At 38.0% G+C, this 24,073-nt stretch overlaps 1 protein-coding gene across 4 annotated transcripts in view; it reads left to right on the forward strand.

Annotated features, from left to right (window-relative positions):
* Scn1a (sodium voltage-gated channel alpha subunit 1) overlaps positions 1–24,073 on the forward strand; it is a 116,603-nt gene that overhangs the window by 44,032 nt on the left and 48,498 nt on the right. For all 4 annotated transcript variants that reach the window (XM_057755181.1, XM_057755183.1, XM_057755182.1 and 1 more), the window contains exons 3-7: positions 12,866–12,983; positions 15,325–15,415; positions 17,222–17,350; positions 18,957–19,048; positions 19,910–20,179. In XM_057755181.1, coding sequence (XP_057611164.1) covers positions 12,866–12,983; positions 15,325–15,415; positions 17,222–17,350; positions 18,957–19,048; positions 19,910–20,179 — 700 coding nt within the window. The remainder of the gene's footprint in view (positions 1–12,865; positions 12,984–15,324; positions 15,416–17,221; positions 17,351–18,956; positions 19,049–19,909; positions 20,180–24,073) is intronic.

Consider the following 24,073-nt stretch of genomic DNA (forward strand, 5'->3'; position numbering starts at 1 on the left):
GTTCTTATGTCTACATAAGGGCCTTGCTATGACACTTCTCTTCTAGTTTTCCACAACCTTGGAAAACTAGATCACCTCTGTGAGCACTGGAAGGAGAGGCATATATATATATATATATATATATATATATATATATATATATATATATTACATTTAGGGTTGAGAAGTCTCTAGTATCTTATTCTCTAAATCCTGGCCAGTTGTAAGTCCCTGTGTAAATCACTATCTACTACAAATAGAAGTTTCTCTGATAAACATTATCTGTGGGTACAATGATAAGTCAATAGGAAATGGTTTAATGCTATGTCCATTTAGAAGTAGGTTCCTCCCCCTAAGGCTTATTGATGGCCTACTGAACTATAGGTTCTCTGTCCCAGAAATGGTTCCAGGTATGGGTTTGATCTTGTAGCTTTGGAATTAAACCCAAGCAGAAAGGGGTTAGGTACACCTGTGGTGTTTGTACCACTAGCGTTCCAGTTGGCATGTCTTTCAAAGTCAAAAGCTCTCAAGATTCACACCTGGGTAAGACTGATGAGTTTTGAGGAATGTTCTTCTCTGGCGGCAGGCACAGTACTTTATAGCACTATGAGACCAGACAGGAGTGATCATTTCTAGCTTCAGGAGGAACTGCCGCACTGATTTCTGTCCTGGGTACACCAGTCTACAGTCCTCCCAGCAGTGAATAAATTCACCCCTTCTCCCAACATCCATCCTAGCATTTGTCCTCCTTTATTTTTGTTTTCTTTTCTTATGTTGTGTTTTATTTACTTAGTCATTGTGATCTAATACCTCAATGAAGTTTTAATTTGCATTTCCCTTAGGATGTTGAGCATTTTAAAAGTATTTTTCAGACATGTGTATCTATCATAAAAGAACTCTGTTTGAAACCATCCCTCTTTTTATGTTCTTTTTAATTGGATTGTTATCTTGTTTTGTTTCATTTTTGAGTTCTTTATATTTTCTAGATACTAACTCTCTATCAGATGTGTAGCTGCCAAAGACTGTTCCCCCCATTCTGCAGGATGCGTCTTCTTTCAAGTGATGATGTCCTTCGCTGTAATGTACAGTTTTTAAAATACTTGGCCTTTTACTAGAAATATGTTGAAACTGATAAGAAATAACAAGAATCTGAAGGACATACATATTCATATAATTAATATATGAATATTATTAATAATGAATAACTTTTATTTTTATTCTTGAAATGAATACCTTATATCAGGCACCTAAACTTTTATTTTCACCATGATTTCACCAACCCCTTTCCCCAAAAAAGCACAGATTAAAAAAGAACATTATTGATTGTCTTTTACATTTATGGCTTTAGTTAATTTTGACCAAGCGCAGTACATTTCTAAATTCTTAATGGATAGCTAACAAACAAGAATTGTAATTAGCTAAGGTTTCCATTGGCTATGAACCCTAAAATACTCCAAACTTTCAGAGACAACTTACTCTTAGCCCAATTCTGATCAGGATAAAAGCTGCCAATAATGGCAATTTTGAGTGACAGAGAATGTCTTAGAGTTTCTATGGCTATGATAAAACATCATCACCCAAGGTAAGAAATAGGTGGGGAGAATTTATTTCAGCTTACAGTTCCACATCAGAATCAACACGCAGAAAGTTAGGACAGAAAGTCAAGAAGGAACCTGAAGTCAGGAGCTGATCCACAGACCATGGAAGAGTGCTGCTTACTGCCTTGCTCCTCATGGCTTTCTCAACCTGACTTTTTTAATAGAACCTAGGACCACCTGCCCAGGGGTGACACCACAACAATAGATTGGGCACTCCCACGTCAATCAAGAAAATATACCATGGGCTTCCCCACAAAACAATCTAGTAAAGGCATTTTCTCAATTGATGTTCCCTCCTCAAAAATGACTTTATGTTATGTCAAGGTGACATAAAACCAGTCTGCACAAAGGTTATTCATCCCATAGTTGATAGTTATCAGAAGTAAATATGAGGAATTTATGGAATAATGACCCGCAGGTGTGCTACACAGAACTTGGTTCATCCCATAGATTGTGTTATTTATTTATAGTTCATAGAGCCGTGCAGTGTGTCAGAGGCTTCTGTGGTAAAGGTTAGAAAGCCCTGTCCTTATCAGGCATCTGCTTCCCCAAATATGGAGCCTCCAATTCCCCAGTAAAACCCACCATCTAAAATTTGTTACAGTCACCAAGAGGAGGCCTTGTCAAAATGCAGAACTGAATTCCAGCATTCCAGCTCCGATGCTGCAATCCTTCTTTTTAAATCTATAAATGAATGGTTTGAGAAAGACCACAGTGAAACATGTTGTCAAGGGTAGTCATTCATCAGGTAGAAACCAGACTATCTTAGTCAGTGCTGGATTTCTTTAAAGAGACACCATGACCGTGGCAAATTTTGATAAAGAACACATTTAACTGGGACTTCCTTACACTCAGAGGTTTGGTCATCAGGACAGAGAACATGGTGGCACACATGCAGATATGGTGCTGGAGATGTAGCTGATAGTTCTACATCTGCATGAGAAGGCAACAGATAGAAAGAATCTTTGGGCCTGGTTTGGGTTTTGGAAACCTCAAAGCCCGCCCCCCTGTGACACACTTCTCCAACAAAGCCACACCTACTCCAAGGACACACCTCCGAGTCCTTCTCAAGGAGTGTCAGTCCCTGATGAATAAACATTCAATTATTTGAGCCTATGGGATGATTCTTATTTAAATTACCACAGACTATCATTTGTAGTTTTCTCTTTAACTTAAAGAACTTTCAGATTGCCAGGTCTGGTGGTATGCATCTTAAATCCCACAACTTGGGAGGCAGTAGCAAGCAAATCTCTGAGAATTCAAGGTCAGCCTGGTCTACACAACAAGATCCAGATCATCCAAAGCTATACAGTGATACCCTGTCTAAAAAAAAAAATTAACCAACCAATCAGTAAGAAATTAAAAATAAAAGCAAAATACTATGCTTTCAAAACCAAAGAACTTTCAGATTGGTGGAAGGCACTGTCTTGAGGAAAGGTTTTGTCCACAGTGGTCCTAACTGGCTTATATTGAATTTAAATTTAAAAAAAAAATGACACAAAGGAAAATGGAAAACAAAATCCCACAAGCCTGTGACAAATACTTAAAAGCTCTTACAAGAAGCACAAAGTGAGCTCAGCTCTGACTTGGCAGCTAGCTCAGCATTGCTGGACCCCTCCTCTAAACTTGCCTTGGACATCCCGCTGCTCTTATCTTCAAATGCACATTGCATGAAGAAGGAAAAACATTCTGACATTCTGAACAAATCTCGTTGTGCAAGCGACCTGATAAGAGAAATACTGTTATCAGGAAAGAACTTTTTTTTCTAAGGAAACATACATCCTCCGCTTTCACATTGAACTCCTGTCCCACAAATCTCCAAATGTGAGCCACCAGACAGCAGTGCTGTTAGAACTGTTTGCAGAGCTAAGTCCTTTAAACCAAACATGATATGTGCTTCATTTGTTCCATCTTGGAAACAGTAATTCCCTGTATAGCTCAGCCTGGCCTTGAACCCACACTCTTCCAGTCTGCTGTGCTGGGATAGTAAGAATGCACTAGCAAGCCCAGGATAGAGTACCTTAGAACACATGGCCGAGCCACGTTCTTAGTATTTTCCTTCTTTCACAGACCTGTGTTCTAAAACGTTCTGTAGGTTGTCTGTCTATTGCTTTACTGGTCTTAATTTTTTTTCAAAATATAGATTGCTTCATTAACAATTCATAAACAATCAATGGACATTAAGTTTTCTCTGATGGAAGTTGGAGTTGCTTAGTAAATCATAATCTTTAAAACTACATCCCTTCTACTATTTGGTCATTAATTTTATGTAAGCAAGTAGTATCTTCAACATTAGACTGGTCTTCATTAAAATAATATAACATTCAAACACACACACATATTTATATACATATGGAGAGAGAGGAGAGAGAGAATGGGTAGAATGAGTTGAAAGAACAACCAGGGATCTACTGGTCAAATATCACTAGGGGTGAGATTCTCCATGACTGAAAACTCTGCGAATGTCGATTTGTTTTTCAAAGTGAGGTGGAAAATGTAAGCACCTATGGTTTCCCTTAGACTGAACTCAAACACAGTTAACATATCACTTTTATATAAATCATCATGCTTAGTTCTTTGTACTATGTAGAATGTTCTTAAAATGCTGACCCTTTAAAACACTTTAGCCTGCAGGAACATTGCATCTGACATTTGCAGTTGTAAAGAACAGGAATGTATTGGCTTAAGCCTATGGAGACCAGATTGTCCAAGATTGAACATGATGGAAGACTGTAAGGCAGGGAGAAACAAAAAAGGGCCTTATCATTTACTGGAAAGGCAGCAATTCATTTCTCAAGGAGAAGCCCTTAATGAATAACAAACCTTTAAATGTTGTACTTTGTAATACTGCAATAGAAATAATTAAATTTATGAGTTTTGGGAAGGATAGGCATTGAACAATGACAGTGACCATGAAAACGGTTACAGAATGTATTCCTTGTGGTATATCTCAGGATAAAGTGCAATCGCATCAGATGTGCAGAAACTTATGCAAATACACTTTAACACGCCAAAGCTCTCTGTGTTCTTTTATAAAGACAGTCAATGTCATTGGGCTTAAGGAAATGTCACTGCTGTCGATGTATGTTATTGTGACATATGCCCACATATTTTTATCCTAATTGCCCCAGTTCCTGATATACAAATTATATAATAATTATTAAAGCAATTTAAACAGCGATTAGTGATACAGCAATGTGGACTTCCCTGGCGTATGGAAGCATTGGGAGTCAGAAATTCTTCAGATGTTTTAAACACACAGCACTTCAAAGGAGAAGAAGGCAATCACAGTACTATCCAGTCAAAATTCATGGAGTTTTCATCTCATGCTGGCCTTAGTCAGGGACCATTACAATGTGATCCCAAGCTAACGCTTTCTATTTGCTTGTTTGCTTGGTCTTTGTCACAAGGCCATTTCAATTTGTAAGTACACTTCTTTCTATGAGATTTTTTTCTCAGTTTCGTAACTTGAGTTGCTACTGTACCATTTGGCTATCCGTTCAGTTTCACCCACTCTCTGTTCAGAAAATGTCTCCCCTCTATGTTCTTAAAATTACAGATGACTCATTAGTGCCACGGAAAGAAATATTCTTTTGACAATGTGGCATTTTTACTAGAAATAGAAAGATATTTTAGATCTGTAGTGAAAATAGAACCTTGTTATATTTTGGAATGTAGAGATGCATTCATTTAAAGACTGTACTGTGTCCTTGAAAGTCTCCTAACAATTTTTTTAAAAACTCATCCTCTCTAGCAACAGTCCTAACACAGTGCATACCATCTCGGTACTGGGGCTGTAGGAGAAGCCTCACAGAAGAGGTTGACCTGTAGCAAGTTCTTATTTTGTTTTCAGTTAGGGTGGGGAAGGTTTTATTTTTCTAGGAAAATCTAGATGGCGTTTAAAGTCTCATGATTTTGTGGGTTGTCATCTCACTGGTCTTTGTCTTACAACTCTTCATCTTGTATCAACAGGGTCTCTAGAGTAACGGTCACCTACACACCCTTGGAAATCCAACACACTGCAGTGGCTCCCTGAATCTTTCTCCTATCTCCCATTGCTTCTTCCTTATTCCTCACAGCTTTTCTACTCAGTGTCTAGCTCAGAAAAGGTCCCAGGGCAAGCTAAATGACCTTTGACATTTAGTAGGTATCATATCATCATATTGTTTAAGAGATTGTTTGAATAAAAGTAACCCAAACTCAGCAAAAACTACATTCAAGGGGAGACAAAAGGAAGGGAGGGGGAGCAAACCTATGGGTCAAATCCAGTTTAAATAACAACAGACACAGCATCTAAAGTGGCACCATGAGGATAGCCCTTCAGCAGTTTGGGCTCTGTTTGCACTTATGCTAGCTGGATTCGTGTGTAGGCGGGCTCACCCACAAGGTGGCACAAATAGCAATCAGTCACACTAAGTTAACATCTACAGCAGAGTAACCTCAAGAAAAGACACACGTGTTTTCTAAGCTTTAACGAAAGTTCTAGAGTGACCTATAATCAGCACACATGGTTGTTTACTGTGAACAAGTGGATATGACGGTCTGCTGGACCAGGTAAGTGGCACATGCTGAATCACTTCCTGAAGGATGAGACACTTCTGCCCATGCCACACAGACGGGCAGTAGGGCAGAGATTTCCTCCACAGTGAAGAGACCGAAACTTCTGGAGAAACTAGTCTAGTTAATTTCTACATAGCTGGGTTGCTCCCTCCCCTAGGTACTATGCATCTGTATATTTAAATTCTTGTTTGCCCTAGTGGTTCATTCAAGATAGCTTTGGTCTCTGTTTAAAAACAGTAAAACTGAGAATGGATAACTTGCCCAAGACTGTAAAATTACTAGTAAGTAATCTGGTAGCATTTCCCAAAGACCCTGTTTCTTGAAAACAAATCTTCCACACTATCAGCATCTATTATAATTCAGCTACACTTCCCACCTAATACTGAGGATGATACACACCTTTATGTAGAACCTCAACTTAAAACTTTATTCGTGGGCTTCCTTAATTTAAATTGCATCTAAATTGAGATGTGAAGACAGCTCAGTGACAGGGGAAACATAAAAGAAGATATTATAGTAGAGCTGGGCTATTAAATGAGAAGGATGTCAGTCACCCTAGTAACATCGTACAGCATCCTGTTATCTTATTGAAGTGTCTGAAGTTAGCTAAAGGGATCATTTAGTACATCTTAAAGAATATCCAGTTTATTTTCAAGGCAAATAACCCCCACTGGATTCTCTCCATAAGCCCCACTCTCTCTTCCAACCTGAGAAACAATACAAGTAATTTAATAGAATCTTTCTTGCATACATAGTCCTCTCCATTTTATGAGAACATGGCCAAAATTAAAACAAAAATAATTGTGACATATTGATACCCATGACCGTTTTGTTATATTACAAGGTATTGTTTAACTTTTGAGTTATTTTTTTTTTCAAGTTTATAAATGTGGCACTAATGATTCTCGGGTGCCCATTCCCGTTTCCGAGCCTCTTAATTTCAGTTCTCAATCAGTGGCTTAAAGACTTTCCCCATATCTGCATGAAGGTTGTGTTAGAGGAATTGTAGTTAGCGAGCTGCAGACCAGCAAATGCTGGGAGAGGAGCTGGGAGACAACTTTTATTCACCCCTGAGCCAAACAAGGAAGAAAATCTCCACCTAAAGCCACAGCCTATAAAGGGGGTGGGGAACGATGGGGCTGCTTAAAGACTCTCAGAGAGGCAAAAAACAGACCCCACGGACTGGGCCAGAATGAGGAATGCTTGCTGTGGAGAGGACTGAGACAAATCTGCCATCTGTGTTTCACATCCTAAACCTCGAAGCATCTCCATTATTGTCATGTGAGTCTTATTCTGTCCTCCACATTGCAGAGCCCCTTGTTTTCCCAGCAACCAAAGACATAACGCGCCCTGCTCCCTGGCAGAGTTAGGACAGTTTCCCATTGCGACCACCAGAGGGGTATGTAGAAAAGCTGCGCACCTGAGCCCAATTTAAAGCTAGCCCTGGTACTATTTCTAGAGCAGAGCGCCTCTTCTACATAGTGATGCAGGTCCAGCTACTATCAATTCGGATAAAATTTTATTAGGAATTACATAAGACCCGGGAAGAATTCAGTGGAAGACTGCTCACTTCCCACTTGTTGGATCCTGGCTTTGAGCCCGGCACCTGGGAAGGAAGGTCACATCGAGTTTGAAATTTGAGAAGAAAAACATATTTATTTACTCCCTTATGTGAAAATATATTCAAATTCCCTGCCAGATACAGTTTTAGAATACACATGATGTGTAAATTAAAAATTGTCCGCGATTTAAACTTCCAGGCAAAGAATAAATTCAGTTATAAATGTATGTATGCCTATAGCATATATTACTTATTTGTTTTGTCTTCTGAGAAAGGATCTTACTCTATCACTTAGCCTTGCCTCAAACTCACAGCAATACTCCTGCCTCAGCTCATGAGTGCTACATTACAGGAGAGAACCTCCACATCTGGATGTGATACTTTTAACTATTTCCTTGTCATCCAGCCCACGTAGGGTCCAGAATCTCACAGGGAGAAAGAACAGAAGCAGCTTAGTAATAGATCCAATCCAGGAGTCTGTCCTTTTAACTTGAGACAAATCTGCTGTGTCTTTCCCTGATGTTTCTTTTCTGGATCCTTAAATTGTTAATTACCAGGAATGCTTATCAGTCTTCCATCAAACCACCTTGTGTTTTCTTTTAACCCCAGAAATGACGTTTTGCTGGCAAGGATTGCTAAAAGAATGTGGCTTAGCTGGTCAGTGAGTACTGGTGGTTAGGTCAAATCCGTTCAGCACAGTAGATGAAGTGTGGCTCTGTGTACCTAAAATACAGCCAGACTAGATTGGAAAGACTGAAGACAGTATCAAAAAGTCACATAAATAGCTCAGTGATTCTCATACCACTTTATCTGATGTCAGTCACATTACGTTGAATTAAAGAGAAAACCACTAAGGATTCACACTCTCCATTAGCTTTGCCTGTACTATTAGAGTGTCTGAAATCTTTACAGTTCAGGTTTTTATTTTACAATATGCTTGCATTGGCTAGTGCTAGGTTATCCATACCTCCATCTAGTCTTCTAGGTTCATTTGTGCTACCATGGGCAGCTGAGCATTCCCTTGTCCGTGAACAACTAAGGGCCAGGACTTAGATACATGTGTTTTTTTTCTCAGATGCAGCACAAAGCTTGGCAAGTATATTACTAAAGAGACAGTTTTTAAACTAAAGTTAACAGTCGTGTCCAAACTAGGCGCTGCTTTCCCGGGGTCTGCCATAGGCATGCTACATAATTATTCATCATATAAGCACTGCAAAAATATTATTTGACTTTAGTGAATATACAAAAAAAGATGCTTGACGGATCAGAGCAATCCCAAGGTAGATAGGAATGCTTCATTTTCATAAATGCCTTCATAAACGATGTTTTTATACATCCGAATTTTACCCACAGTGCCTTGTTTTAAAACTTGCTCTGAGGAAGAAAATTATTCTCCTAGTAAAATGTTCTCACAAAATGTTTATAATTCTATTTCTTTGCAGTGATGCATTGAACCTTTTGTTTTTCCCTTAGAGTAAATGAACCGAGGGATAAGTATAAGGCATAGACACAAATGCGGCTAGTAGCCACTAAAAGGCAGACTCTTGGTACTTGACACTGAGGTCATTCACTCACGTGAATGTTCTTATCAGCTGTGAATGTGGAGAATCATTTTAGACTAGGTGCTGGTGTTTGTCATTTCTCCTCTACTCCCAAGTGTGGAGTTTTGGGTTGACATCACTTAATGAAATTAAAATTGTCTTCGGGAGCTGTGTTGACCCTAAGTAGATTTATTTTTTTAAAAATATTTATTTATTTATTTATTTATTTATTTATTTATTTATTTATTTAGTATACAATATTCTGTCTGTGTGTATGCCTGCAGTCCAGAAGAGGGTACCAGACCCCATTACAGATAGTTGTGAGCCACCATGTGGTTGCTGGGACTTGAACTCAGGACCTTTGGAAGAGCAGGCAATGCTCTTAACGTCTGAGCCATCTCTCCAGCCCCCCTAAGTAGACTTAAAGGGTGATACAATATCATACTATATGATCACCTAGCACATTCTTATAAGAAATCAAAAATGATATGCCTTTGAACGCTGTGTAAACATTTGTTGACTTAAAGTCACATGATATTTGTTTATTCAGATAACAGCATACTGATACTCTTTCACTAGATTAGGAATTTTCCCTGAAAGGGAGAATGTGTGCGTGTAAATATGTTTATATGTGTAAGTAGAAAAAGTAAACATATCCAGATGGTTGGCAGCTTTGGAGTTAATTCTTCATGCCCGTGAACTTTGATTCCTTCACATTCTCCTCCCCATGCGGTACCTTCAGCACTATGATTTAGAGAGGCATTTTTCTGAGTGACTTTACAGTTGCCAACTGACTTCTCGGCTACGGAAGCGTTATAAGGAGAGCAGACACAGACCTGTGAGGAAATACACAGCAGAGTCATTGCAAAAAGCAAACTTAAATTCTAACTCAGATTTACTGACCTGATAATGATTACAATTCTGTATACAATGGGGCGCTAGCCAAGTCCGGATACACTCTTCATTGCAAGGCTTTTGAAAGTAAATCCATAAACACTTCAGAGTGACATATATGGAGCTTGTGTTTGGGCATGTATGTTTCCACCTGAAAGGAGTGGAGCATCAATAGGGGAAAACAAGGAAAATGGTTCTGCAGTGCTGGCATTATTGCTACAATCCTTGGCAGGGATGGGAGGAAATCTTAGGAAAAATTAAGGCACAAAAAACATGTTGTGCAGTCAAACCTCAACAGTCCTCTGTTTCTACTCAACTCCATGGATTCGCACGTGGCATGCAAAATTCTTTCTGAAATATGTTACAAATTACTTGCATTTAGCAAATAAATGTATCAAATATATCCTAAAAGATTGAAAGCTTGAAAAATTAAGAATTATGTCCAAGTATTAATGCATCCAGGGAACTTTCAAATATTCAATGACTGATAAACTGGGGTCCAGTGCTTCTATAAAAGCCACCTTGTTGAGTTCCCATGTCTAGAACTTCTTCCTGGTTCTCTCTTTCTAGGCTGAGCTTCTGATCTTGCCTTTGGCTTCTTTTGCGAAAGCGTAGTTTCTGCTTTTCCTCATCCACCATTGACATCCCTAACATTCTGCCATTGCTTTCTCTTCTCTCGTTTCTTTTTTTCATCAAGTATTTCTGTCTTAGTGATTTTCCTATTGTCATGACAAAACACCATGAGTAAAGGAACTAATGAGAGCATTTTCTGAGTATTTTTCTGGAAAAGGAGGTGTAGGCAAAAGTTCAAAAGATAATGCCACATAATCCTAAAATCTTCCCTCTGTGTCCATTAATGCTGAGATTCCTTAAGGTAAAGGTATCTTCCTTGCTCAAGCCTGTCCATGTATTAGGATGATTTCATACGGTCATTTAGGGACAGAAAAATGGAAAGAATCAGAGAGAATAAGGGGATTACATATTGTCTGCAAGCAATTGACACTGGAGTAAGCACCTGTGAAAAGTTCCTCTCACAAATAGGCTTCTTAGGAAAGACTCCTTGAGCTGGTCTTACCCCTTCAGAGACCACCGGAATGTGGTCAAAGAGCAGCATTTCCCACCCCGGAGATGGGGTCTCTGCTCCTCTGCTCATCTATGAATACAGTGGTGTTAGGTGACAAAGAACTGAAAGGAAATAGGACAGGACAACCTTCTCTCTTGTTTTATTTGATTATTCTCTTCAACAGACATAAAATTGCCTGCCAAATTTCTTTACAACTTTCTAAACACAGGTTTTACTCTCGGTAGTTGGATTTTTTATGTCACAGCCCAGAAAAGACTAAGAGACCTGCACTGGTTAGGGGCTATTTTCATAGCACATTTAGGGCATTTCTCCCTATAAACCCGATAGAACGTGCTATCTTCAAACAGCAACTCTGCATTTGAAGACTGCTCCACTTGGAAATATTGAAGTCAAAATGGAAAATCGATTAGTGGCCCGAAGTTTGAGTGTGGGGAAGAAATCTATCAAAGATTGTTAGTAGGAAAACAAATAGAATGTTCTAATGCTAATCATAATGGAGGTTCACTAGGCTTGCCAAGGTTAGAAGTTGGGAGTTTTAAGAATCAGGTTTATGAACATTTTAAAACTGTGCTGGGGACATTATGAAGTGGTAGATCACTTGTGTAAGACTCTGGGCTAGAGATTCAACACACATACATATACATGCTGAACTGGGAATATAGCCATGTGGTAAAGCACTTGCTTAGCATGCAGGAGGCCTTAATTCAATTCCCTATACTTAGAAATTAAAAAAAAAAAAACCCTTAGAATTCGTTCGCCTTGGTATGGTATTCACAAAGAAGTCAGCATTTTCCTCCCACGTAGTCTGAATATTGATAAGTGCCTTAGAAGATCTGTGTCAGAGTGTTCCATGGTGCTCCATTGCCTGGTGAGTCATTTAGTTTCTTTTTTCTCTTCTCTGCTCACTGACTCTTGTTGTGTAGCAAGTTCAACTTTTGGGATGGACTCTGTTCATTATTATGGGTTCTGAGTTCTCTGGGGATGGTGAGCTTTTCCTCCATGCTGTTGGAAATCAATTGGGATTAGAATTCAATGTGTCAGCTAACCCAGAAATCCCAATACAGAACTTAGCACTCCTGGTCAACAGGATACTCTCCAGGGAGCCTGGCCTCCCGAAATCAATGACTGGATGATATCCATCTAACCCAAGTGTGCTCGATGGCAGCAGCTTCTGTTTTCTCGTACCAATGGAGTGATAATGTTTATTTTATAAGCACAGACAGCAAAGGAATATTTATTTTTAAAATGTTCAGTTCTGTTGAATGATTTTGCATTCTGCAGGATTAATTTTCCAGATATTTGACCTAGGCAAACATGTCATTATGAAAAGGAAGTCTTATGAACTTTAGAATAAAAATGAAATGCATTCCCATGTCAAACTTTGACTTAACTAAGCCGCATAAAATATTCAGAAAATAAGGACATTCTCCTGTCCTAGATGGTGTACAAACTCAGGTAAGTGGATGCTGGAAGGTAAGAGCCCTCATAGGTCTCCTCTCTAGAACATTAATGATCAAGAGGGAGCTAGTGCCCATTGTGTCCACATCGATAGTGATTGTCCTGAATGTACAAATTGGAATTTTGACTGTAACACTACTGGAAAATAGAAAGTAGACTTTATGCTTCTGTGTTTGCTCCTGTCTTGCAGACTTTTATAGTATTGAATAAAGGGAAGGCCATCTTCCGGTTCAGTGCCACCTCCGCTCTGTATATTTTAACTCCCTTCAACCCTCTTAGGAAAATAGCTATTAAGATTTTGGTACACTCATATCCTTTTGCAAGTAACGTATGTTAACTGCTTGTGTAAGCTGTGCTTTCTAGATACATGTATAATTAAGTTGTGCACACACTCTATACTTTATCCTATCCACTAGCATCCTTTATTTGTCACAGCAATCTTGTTTTTCTACTTTGTAGCGAATGAGAATTGAACCCAGGGCCTTAGATACGGCAGGCAAACACTCTACCACTGAGGCAGACCTCTAGCCCTAAAGGCTGGTCTACACTCCAGGATTCTAGCCAGGGAACAGTGCCAGCCCCAGGAGCTGGGTCTTCCCATCTGAATTAACAAAACAGTCAAAATAACTCCCCAGAGGCCTGCAACGAGTCGTTTCCTGGGTGATCCTAGAGTCAGTCAGGTTGACAATTGATACTAGTTGTCATGTGTTTGCTGAATTCCCTAAGCTTGTGAAAGATAACCATATTTATTACTACCTCTATACAGAGTTGAATGGAATTTTCAGAGAAATTGTATACCAAAAAAATCTACTTTCAAAATAAAATACAAGTTAGTTGCACTTATGATATGTGCCCTCTTAATGGAACCTGGAATGACCTTGTAAGCATAGAAGAATCTCAGAAAACTCCAGGATTTTCTAATTTTTCTGCTTTTCTTATGATTTATATGAAACACAGTAATATTGACTGTATAAAGATTTAAACTGCTGAATATGATTCTACAGTGCAAAACTATCGTTTAGTAAAGACTCAGGATGTTCGTGCAAAAGTTAAAACTGTTCAAAATGGTTGAAGGAAACGTGGCCCTGTGGTTCCCACTGGGGTTCAAAGATTTCTACAACTAAGTCAAATGTGGGTATTGATCTGTCGAAAACTCATTTATGACTAAATTTCTGTTGCTGGCCTTGATCATAATATAAATAATATAAAATACTATTTTAAGTAAGTATCATAAGTATAAGTCATACTAGCAAGACTTTTTTAAAAAAAAAAATTCATTCTAAAATCTATAGAATTGAACAAGCACAAAGCCTTGGGTTCGATTTGTTCTGCAACACTATAAAAATGGTAACTAACTAACTATCTAAATAAGTAAGTAAGACATTTTTAAAAACAATCAAAAAGCCAGCACTACACTAACAAGAGGAGGAAGCAAAAACAAGAAGCAAAATAATTAGTTTCACAGTGGCAAAAACAATAAAAAAAACAACAAAAGTAAATGTCATTCTCTTTTTAAGTTGAGTTAATTACAAATAATTCCTTAATACTGTCAATAGGTTATTACTGAAAACAAAAAAAATTATCATATAAAGATGTCTATGTTCACTGTTTTAATGCTTAGAAGCTTTTCTAGCTGAGTTAGTCTTTCTAGTGCCACCATGTGGACGTTTGATGAAAATGTTCTTTACACCTAGTGGAAGTGTTCAGCCAACAAAGGCAGTAAAAGAATACCTGATCTTCTAGCAGAAAACAAGCACTTTAGGGTCCTGCATCAACCATCTGTGTTCTCCAAGGCTCAGACATTATTTCGGTGATTTCTATAATGACTTTAGCAGCCACTTTCAGAGCTACAGTTTTATTACATTTTCTTCCCTCAGCCTATCACTCAGTGCATAGGCACATCTCCAAGGGCATTCTTTGCAAACATTTTACACGCATTAGTTTCTTTGATCTACACAGTCAAACAATGCCATTTGTTCGCGGTTGACATCCGTGTATGAATGCAGGTGGAGACCCAGGGAGGTGAAAGCACATAGAAACAAGGACCAAGAGTGTGTTGCTGTGTGGAATTTCAATTGCATCCAAGGGCTGATGAGCCTTGACCTTCAAGAGTGCCCCCTTTTTATCTCCTCCCTTGCTGTTGTACGTACATAAACACACTCAAACACAGCAACCCAGTGTTTTGCACTGTACTCTGCTTTGGCCGTAAAAAATATTAATTCATAAATTCTATCCATTATTGAAGAAATTCCTCTACTGCAGAAAAGCATCTTCCTCAAAAGTGTACTATTCTAATTGTGTGAGTTGGTTCAAACGCATACTTTCTGCTCAAGTGTGTTGTGAATCCATATAAACAGATGGGACCTCCTACCCCCCACCCACGCTCTCTAGAGGAACTCATACTGATTTTGTAACAGCTACAATAAAGCTTATATTCTTATATCTGTACATATTCTCATTTAACCTGAAATGTGGAGGCCACACTATTATGTATTTTTAACAGATGAAAGTGAAGTTTAAGGAGATTAGGTAATACACAGGCACATGTTTATCCACGAGTTGTTGTGCTAACATCTGGGTTTTTCGGTGTTACTGCTTTTTAAATGTAGTACATGAACTTCTGTTTGTATGTTCCTTAACACTAACTTACATTATTCAGCATGCTCATCATGTGCACTATTTTGACAAACTGTGTGTTTATGACAATGAGCAACCCTCCTGACTGGACGAAGAATGTAGAGTAAGTTCAATTATATATATTTTAAATATTTATTCATATATATACATTGAAATTCTGAAGCCTTGTTTCAATATATCCTTTAAGTGAAACTCAAAAGTATTCTTGATAAAGCCATTTGCAGACACAACTGTCCAATAAGACAACATTCTCTGAGTACCAGGCTTACTGGTGTTGAATATGGGTTTTTCCTTTTACCTTGTAGGTGGTTGTTTTGTTTTTAATGGGGTTTCTCTGTGTAGCCACCGTTGTCATTGAACTCACTCTGTAGACCAGGCTAGCCTGTAACTCACAGAGATCTGCCTGCATCTGTCTCCCGAGTGCTAGGATTAACGGTGTGAGCCACCAGCACTGTAGTTAACAGCTAAGAGCAGTCTAAGAGAATACTCAATAGTTTTCTTTTAGGATCTGGTATTTGAAATAAATACAATGAAATTAATGGCAAAAAGATAGACAAGATATGCTGGTTTTCCATCCAGACAAACTCCACATTAATTTGGCTAGTTAAGAATCTAAAAGGTTAAGCTGTAAATGGTACATTAAAAACAACATTGAGTCTTATTACCATGAGATATTCATATTTCATCCAGATTTATATTTATTTCAAATGTAATCATCAAGGACTTGACTAAAACTTCAGGATTATAAAACTTGGAAATTCAGTTAGTTGAAGGCTAAGCAGATGACAGTGCAAGTTCCGTTACCATTTTCCAAACCTGGAAGCGTTGCTATGGTACTGACTGTTTCCCCATGCTGGAAAAAGAGACGCACAGATTGTGATAACTGGTGCTATGGCTGTTCCAGGCCCAGCTACTGTACTTGCTCACACTGCCCAGGTTCTGCCCCTCTAACTCTCTGGCTGCCACTCTACCATACACCCAGTATTCCCAACGCCTCTTCTTCCAATGCTTCTAGATGGGAGCCTATGAGAACATTTTCTCAGACTCTGAAAAAAAAAAAAATAAACTGGTATAAGATGGATTCTGAAAGTATTTAAGTTAGCATGCAAGACTCAAACACACACAACTAACTAAAGAAAGCAAATCTTTAAAAAGCCCTTCTAAAGGAAAATCACCTTATGCTTCTTCAATTGTTGACTGTCTATTCCAATCTGAGACCTCGCTGGCTAACTCTCAGGAGACTGCATCTGTTGATGCCAAGACGTTTCAGAAAGTAACTGTACGTGTCATGTACTTCTCACACTGCTCTGATGGTAGCTTAGGAAATGACCCTTCACGTAGTAGGCATCTATTCTAGTTTCATTTCTGTTGCTGTGGTACCGTACCGGACAAATCAACGTAAGTGAGAGAGAGCTTAAAATTTTAGTTCACAGTTCCAGGTTTTACTGTTACTCCAAGAAAGTCAAGGCAGGAGCTTGAATCAGCTGGCCACACCACATTCAGACCAAATGTGAGCATGCCCTCCTACTCAGCTAGCGTTTTCCTTTCTTACACAACCCAGGGCCCCAAAACAAGGAACAGTGCTGCCCAATTTCAAGCGGGGGCTGTGGCGGGGGTCTTCACTCATCAGTTAAAGCAGTCAACGTGCCCACAAGCGAGCCTGAGTGAACCAAACACTCACTGAGGCTCTTCTCCAGTGATTGTAGGTTTTGGAAAGTTGACTTTTAACACCAACCATGAGAAAAGTCAACTGTAAATTAATGTGGTGTTTTATTAATAGAACTAACATCAACAGGTTTAGCTTTCGTTTTTGGTGTCCGTGTTTTCTACTGACAGAATGTTAGGGAACTGGGGTACTCTGAGGGAAAGCCACAATGTCCTTAATTATTCTCGGCTTACTTGTTCTTAGGTACACCTTCACAGGAATATATACTTTTGAATCACTAATAAAAATTATTGCAAGGGGTTTCTGTTTAGAAGACTTTACTTTCCTCCGTGACCCGTGGAACTGGCTTGACTTCACCGTCATTACATTTGCGTAAGTGCCTGTTTTGGAAACTTCAGAGGACAGTATAGTTTGGGTTTCTGTCCAAGCTCGGGATTTTAAACACTATGCTTTAATGGTAAACCATGAGGGTACAATTTAGGTAATTGAATTCTGTGTTTTAACACTTATCTCAAAAGAGCAAGATCCTTTCACCGTTCCATGTGAATCAATGGATAAATTGCAGGATCAATGTTAGTGCCAATGAAGATCTAGCTGAAAATGTCATATGCCAGTCTTCTCACACAGACACCCCATAAGATAGAAGTGTAAATTATTTATCACCTGACCTGGAAGATGGTTTTCAAACTTCACAGCAGCAAAACTTGTACTGACTCCAGGAATTTGCACTGATCTTTCTTATTCATGCTGTGCACACTCCTCCCATAGCTTCTTTGTTATCTTTGTGGAACAGCAGAGAGCAAGTAGTCATGTATCAAAATAGACTGAAAATTAGATCCTAAAAAAAAAGGAACTCAGTGCATTACAAACTTAATAAATCATTATCTCATGAGCAAACTGATCTTTAAGGATTGTAAACGGACGCACCCTACCTCTATTGCCCTTCTGATTCATTTCTTCTTCCTCCTCTCACCTCTCTCTTTATGGCATTCTTTATTTTACTCCCATAAATCTTTTCAGCTAGTTCTGAGCTTGTTTCCCAACTTCCTGTCTTCTCCCTTTTGCAAATGATGAACTGCCTCCAAATAGAGGAGCTGAAAATAACAGGAGGAGGTGAAAGGAGGTGTGGAGGACAGTGGGCTAACATGACTTATCCCATCTTTGGGAGCTGACTTTCTCGGGATCAGCAGGTCTGAAGGGGTAGACAAGGATAGATGATACTGATATGCTCAGAATTGTATATACTGGCTGTCTGGTCTTAATTCTATAATTTTATATCAGATCAGGATATGCAATCCTTCCCCAAGCCTTTCAGTCACAATTTACAGAGTGGCATTTGGGATTTTTCCTTCTTAGAATAAAATAAATGACAGAGCAACATTGGGTCACATAAAATGCTATTGTTCATTTATCCAACTTTTACTCAAAAGTTATGCTAGCAAATGCTATCTTGAACGGTAGGGTAATCGGCAATCTATTGCAATAGTTACATTTCCATTGGACAATTTCATTTTCAGCGGAAACCATAGCACATAGGACGTTTACCCTTTAGTTTGCCCAAATCAAATACAATTTTGACTCGCTTGCTTTCAAAATGGCATCAGGGAGGTACATATTATGAAAGTTAACATTTAGCTAATGGTATTTACTGTGAAAATAAGGCTATTATGATGAATTTTAAATTTAATTGGCACCTTACACTACTATCATTTAAAAACAGCCAAAGTTCTCCATAAACGTGCCAGATAAACACTAAGTCCCTCCACATCTTTAATAATTTTGATTTAACCCTACAGGTAAGTCACAGAGTTTGTAAACTGGGTAATTTTCAGCTCTTTATGCTTTTAGAGCTCCGAGTCTAAAAACTGCTTCAGCAGTTTTAGGTAAGACTTGATTAGAAAAAAGTATAAGGTAACTGTATCTACAAATCTTTCTTTACATCCTGTTACTATATTTATGTGTGAACTCCCCATTACAGATATGTGACAGAATTTGTGGACCTGGGCAATGTCTCAGCGTTGAGAACCTTCAGAGTTCTTCGAGCATTGAAAACCATTTCAGTCATTCCAGGTGAGAGCTATGTGTAAGCGTGTAGGTTAATCACTGAGTTAACTCCGGGACTTTTTCAACTGGGCCTCCTTGCTTGACATTCATCGTTGTAGAAAATCAAGAATCAGACGCTACTCAGCTGTTTCTGTGACATCAGGGCAAAGTGTTCAGAAGCCAGTGAGCACTAAGAATGGTTTATAGCCTGACATTTTGCAGAGAAAAAAGAAAGAAAGAAAGAAAATCAAGACTCATAAAACAGAGTGCTTAACATAATGTCACTCGTACTGGCCCTACAGGCTTTATCTACTTTTGTGTTTAATGGGTGGACACTCTAAAATGCAATCTAAGCAGTTTCTACTTTAAAATGTATTTTGAAATGTCAATTTTATTAAGAACTTGTTCCCTATTATATGTGTTAATTTTTATTCATTATGCCTATTGATTCCTGTGTGAAACAAACTTATTCTTTTCTAACAAAAGACCAATTATATAATAAAGAAAAGCCTATACCAGCCTGGAAAACTTGTTTTAAAATGAAGTAATATTCTGAATTTATTTATTTACTTATTTATTTATTTATTTATTTTGGTTTTTCGAGACAGGATTTCTCTGTAGCTTTGGAGCCTGCCCTGGAACTAGCTCTTGTAGACCAGGCTGCCTCACAGAGATCTGCCTGCCTCTGCCTCCCGAGTGCTGGGATTACAGGCGTGCGCCACCACCGCCCGGCTGACTCTGAATTATTTTTATGTTAAATATTTACCTGCCGTGGGCAGCATCTTGGAACTTACACATTGACACATAGTTTTCAAGGGAATTGTGTGAAGAATTTAGTTATTACTTTGGATGCTTAAGCCTTCGTAAGGATAAACTTCTTTCTCTCAGGCCTGAAGACCATTGTGGGGGCCCTGATCCAGTCTGTGAAGAAGCTGTCTGACGTCATGATCCTCACGGTGTTCTGTCTGAGTGTCTTTGCTCTCATCGGGCTGCAGCTGTTCATGGGCAACCTGAGGAATAAATGTGTACAATGGCCTCCCACCAATGCTTCCCTTGAGGAACATAGTATAGAGAAGAATATAACTACAGATTATAACGGCACCCTAGTCAATGAAACCGTGTTTGAGTTTGACTGGAAATCATATATTCAAGACTCAAGTAAGAATTGCCATTATGAGTACTTATTCTTTCCTTGTTTGCCTGCCTTCTGTCTATTCCTGAACTAGTAAAAGATGACCAGAAGGAAGTGGTAATCACTAGAAAATTATCTGATGAGACTTCTTAAATAGTCAAATCTATGTTTTTGTTTGACATTTCCTTCCCCTGGATTTTGTTTGTTTTCTCTGCCAAGAACGCTGGGGATTTAATCCAGGACTTTGCACAAATTGAGCGGGTGCTGTACCACTGACCACACCCCTAGTCCCTTCCATGAAGTTTAAACAATAGGCCATTTGTATCTCGCTGAATAATTTTAAGAAGAATTTTAAGCAGCTTGTTCGTGGTTTGCACACATATCATGTTTAATTTGACTGCTATTCTAATTCTTATTGCTGAATACTACTCTCTCTTGTGTTCTTATGGATAAAGCTAATGAATTCAGCCAGGGAGAAATTTCCTAGGATAATCCATCAGTGTGCGTTCCTCATGTGACAGCTATAACTACAAAAGAAAAGATGGTTTGTGAAAAACCCTTTGCTAAATGTGGACACTAAAACTTATTTCAGAGGCCTGGACTAGGCAAGGATAAAGGGAAATATTGGTGACTTAATAATACATGATGAAATATTTTTTGTAGGCTAGACTCAATTATTATTGTAGGAAAATGAAGTGAGGTTCACAAGTAATAATATTTGATTGAAAAAAAACATATGAAAGAAGAAAATAATAAAGTCAATGTGACTCAAAAGACATCAATTAAAAAGCCAGATTAATCAACAAAATTGTAAGAATTAGCTTGTTTTTGTTCAAAGAATTTAGATCAAACCATTGATCGTTGAAAGAATCAGTTATGAAAGAATGGAAAAATAAGTGACCCTTATCGTTCTCTTTTTAGTCTTTCTCTTTTGAAAGCCACAATGAAATAAGCAAAATTTTCTGCCTCCTTCTTTAATTTTAGCATTTGTCTGTAGTAGTATTTCAAAAGCAAGGAAAGTTAAACCAGATTCATCTAGGAAGGAAATATGCTGATTAAGAAAAATGTTGGGGTTTTAAACCAAGCTCTCCATATGCTTGATTATCACCATTTTGTTATTACCTCGGGGAAATGAGTAATGTTCCGGAATAAAGAACAAACCTCGGGGTTCTAGAAAGCTGCTGGGATTGTTCTTAAAGGCACTTGATAGTTCTTAAAACAGTGATAGTGTAAGGAAAGAGAAAACAGACGATCAAAGTCTCATTATAACTGGATCTGAAAAATGCCTTGGTTTGGTATCTTCTTCTCTGTGATGTGCAGTTATCTGCCAGCCAATGGTCTGCAAATAAATGCCAGTGTTAGATGAGAAATGCCTTCTAAACACTGCCAGAGCAGGGGATCAATGTGCCTTAAACATGGCACATAATGCCCCAAAGTTTTCACTCTTACCAAGGCTCTGAAAGCTGTAGTTTGTCCAGCTTTTGTCTAAGATCAGCACTGACTATGAAAACATCCCTTAGGTTTATTCTCTCTCCTGAAAATTACTACACATTATTTTTCTTACAATCTAAAAAAAGTAAACATATTTGCTTATTTTCAACTATAAAGTCTGATTATCACCTTCTCTAATAATATTATAGTTGTTGAAGAAAGATACTTTATATTATTTGTGGATACTGTAAAAGGCGGTGTTTCCCTCATTTCTTTCTTAGCCAATTTAATTATCGTTTGTATATAGGAAGGCTTCTTGTTTTTGTTTTTGTTTTTCTTTTTTGATCCAGTCACTTCACTAAAGGTGTTTATCAGCTGTAGGAGTTCTCGGGTAGAATTTTTGGGGTCACTTATGAATACTATCATCTGGAAATAATGATACTTTGACTTCTTCCTTTCCAATTTGTATCCCCTTGAGCTCTTCTAACTGACTTATTGCTCTACCTGTAACTTTTATGGAGAGATTTCTTGATTTTAGTAGAATTCCTTTGAGTTTCTCCCCACTTAATTTGATGTTGGCTGTCAGCTTGCTGTATACTATCTTTATGCTTAGGTATGTCCCTTGTACCCCTGTCTCTCCAAGATTTTATCATGAAGGGTGTTGGGTTTTGCCCAAGATCTTTTCAGCACCTCATGATCACGCAGTTTTTTTTCTTTCAGCTTGTTTATATGGTAGGTTATATTGATAGATGTTCATGTTAAGCCATTCCTAAATCTTTGAGATGAAACCTCCTTGATTATAGTGGATGATTTCTTGATGTGTTTTTGCATTTTGTTTGTTAGTATTTTATTGAGTGTTTTTGTATCAATGTTCATGAGGGAAATTGGTCTGTAATTCTCTTTCTTTCCTGAGTCTTTGTATGGTTTCAGTATCAGGGTGACTGTTACCTCATAAATAGAATTTGGCAACGTTCCTTCTGCTTCTATTTTGTGCAATAATTTCAGGAGTATTGGTATTATCTCTTCTTTGAAAGTCTGGCAGAATTCTGAGCTAAAACCATCTAGTTCTGATCTTTTGCATTATTTTGTTTTTTGTTTGTTGTTTTTGTTTTTGGATAGGAAAATTTTAATGACTGCTTCTATTTCCTTGGAGTTTATAGGTCTATTTAAGTTATTTATCTAATCTTGATTTAATTTTGGTAAGTGATATCTGTCAAGAAATTTGTCCATTTCTTTAAGATTTTCCAATCTTGTAGAGCACAGGTTTTTTAAGTATGACCTAGTGATTCTCTGGACTTCCTCATTGTCTCTTGTTATGACCCCCTTTTCGTTTCTGACATAGTTAATTAGGATATTCTCTCTAAGTCTTTTAGATAGTTGGATAAGGGTTTGTCTGTTGTCCTTCTCAAAGAACCAGCTTTTTGTCTCATTGATTATTTGCATTTTTCTCTGTTTCTATTTTATTGATTTCAGCTGTGAGTTTGATTATTTCCTGCCATCTTCTCCTCTTAGGTGTGTTATTTTTATTCTAAAGCTTTCAGGTATGCTCTTAAGTCATGAGTATGAGAGCTCTTCAAATATTTTTTCAAGATAGCACTTAGTGCTGAGAACCTTAGAACTTCTTTCATTGTGCCCCATTAGCTTGGGTACATTATACATTTATTTTGAATAAATCATAGGAAGTCTTTAATTTCATTCTTTCTTTATTCTTTTATTTACACAGTGGTAATTCAGTAGAGAGTAATCCAGTTTCTGTGAGTTTGTAAGCTTTCTGTTATTGTTGAAATCCATCTTTAATCCATGGTGGTCTGATAGGATGCAAGGGATTATTTTAATTTTCTTTTATCTGTTGAGACTTGCTTTATGGCCAAGTATGTGGTCAGTTTTAGAGTATGCTCCATCAGGTGCTGTGAAGAAAGGGTATTCTTTTGTGCTTGGGTGAAATGTTCTATAGATTTCTGCTAGGTTCATTTGAGTCATAATTTCTCTTAGGTCCATTTGAGTCATAATTTCTGTTAACTCCAGTAGTTCTCTGTTTAGTTTTTGTCTGGATGATCTTTCATTTGTGAGAGTTGGATACTTAAGTCTCCCACTATCAATGTGTGACTTAAGCTTTAGTCATGTTTCCTTTACAAATGTGGGTGCCCCTGTGGTTTGATCATAGATATTGAGATTTGAGATGTTATCTTAGTGGATTTCTCCTTTGATGAGAATGAAGTGTCCTTCCCTATCTTTTTTGATTAATTTTGGCATGAATTCTACTTTGTTAGATTAAATTAGAGTCAGTGAACCACCTTGCTTCTTGGGGCCATTGGACTGGAAAATTGTTTTCCACCCCTTTACTCACAGGTAATATCTATCTTTGATATTGAGACATTTTTTTTCCTTGCATGCTGAAGAAGGATGGACATTGTTTTCACATCTATTCTGTGTATCTGTATTTTTTTATCATGGAATTGAGTCCATTGACATTGAAAGATTTCAATGGT

This window comes from Chionomys nivalis, chromosome 22 (assembly GCF_950005125.1).
Source record: "Chionomys nivalis chromosome 22, mChiNiv1.1, whole genome shotgun sequence".
NCBI classification, from domain to species: Eukaryota; Metazoa; Chordata; class Mammalia; order Rodentia; family Cricetidae; genus Chionomys; species Chionomys nivalis.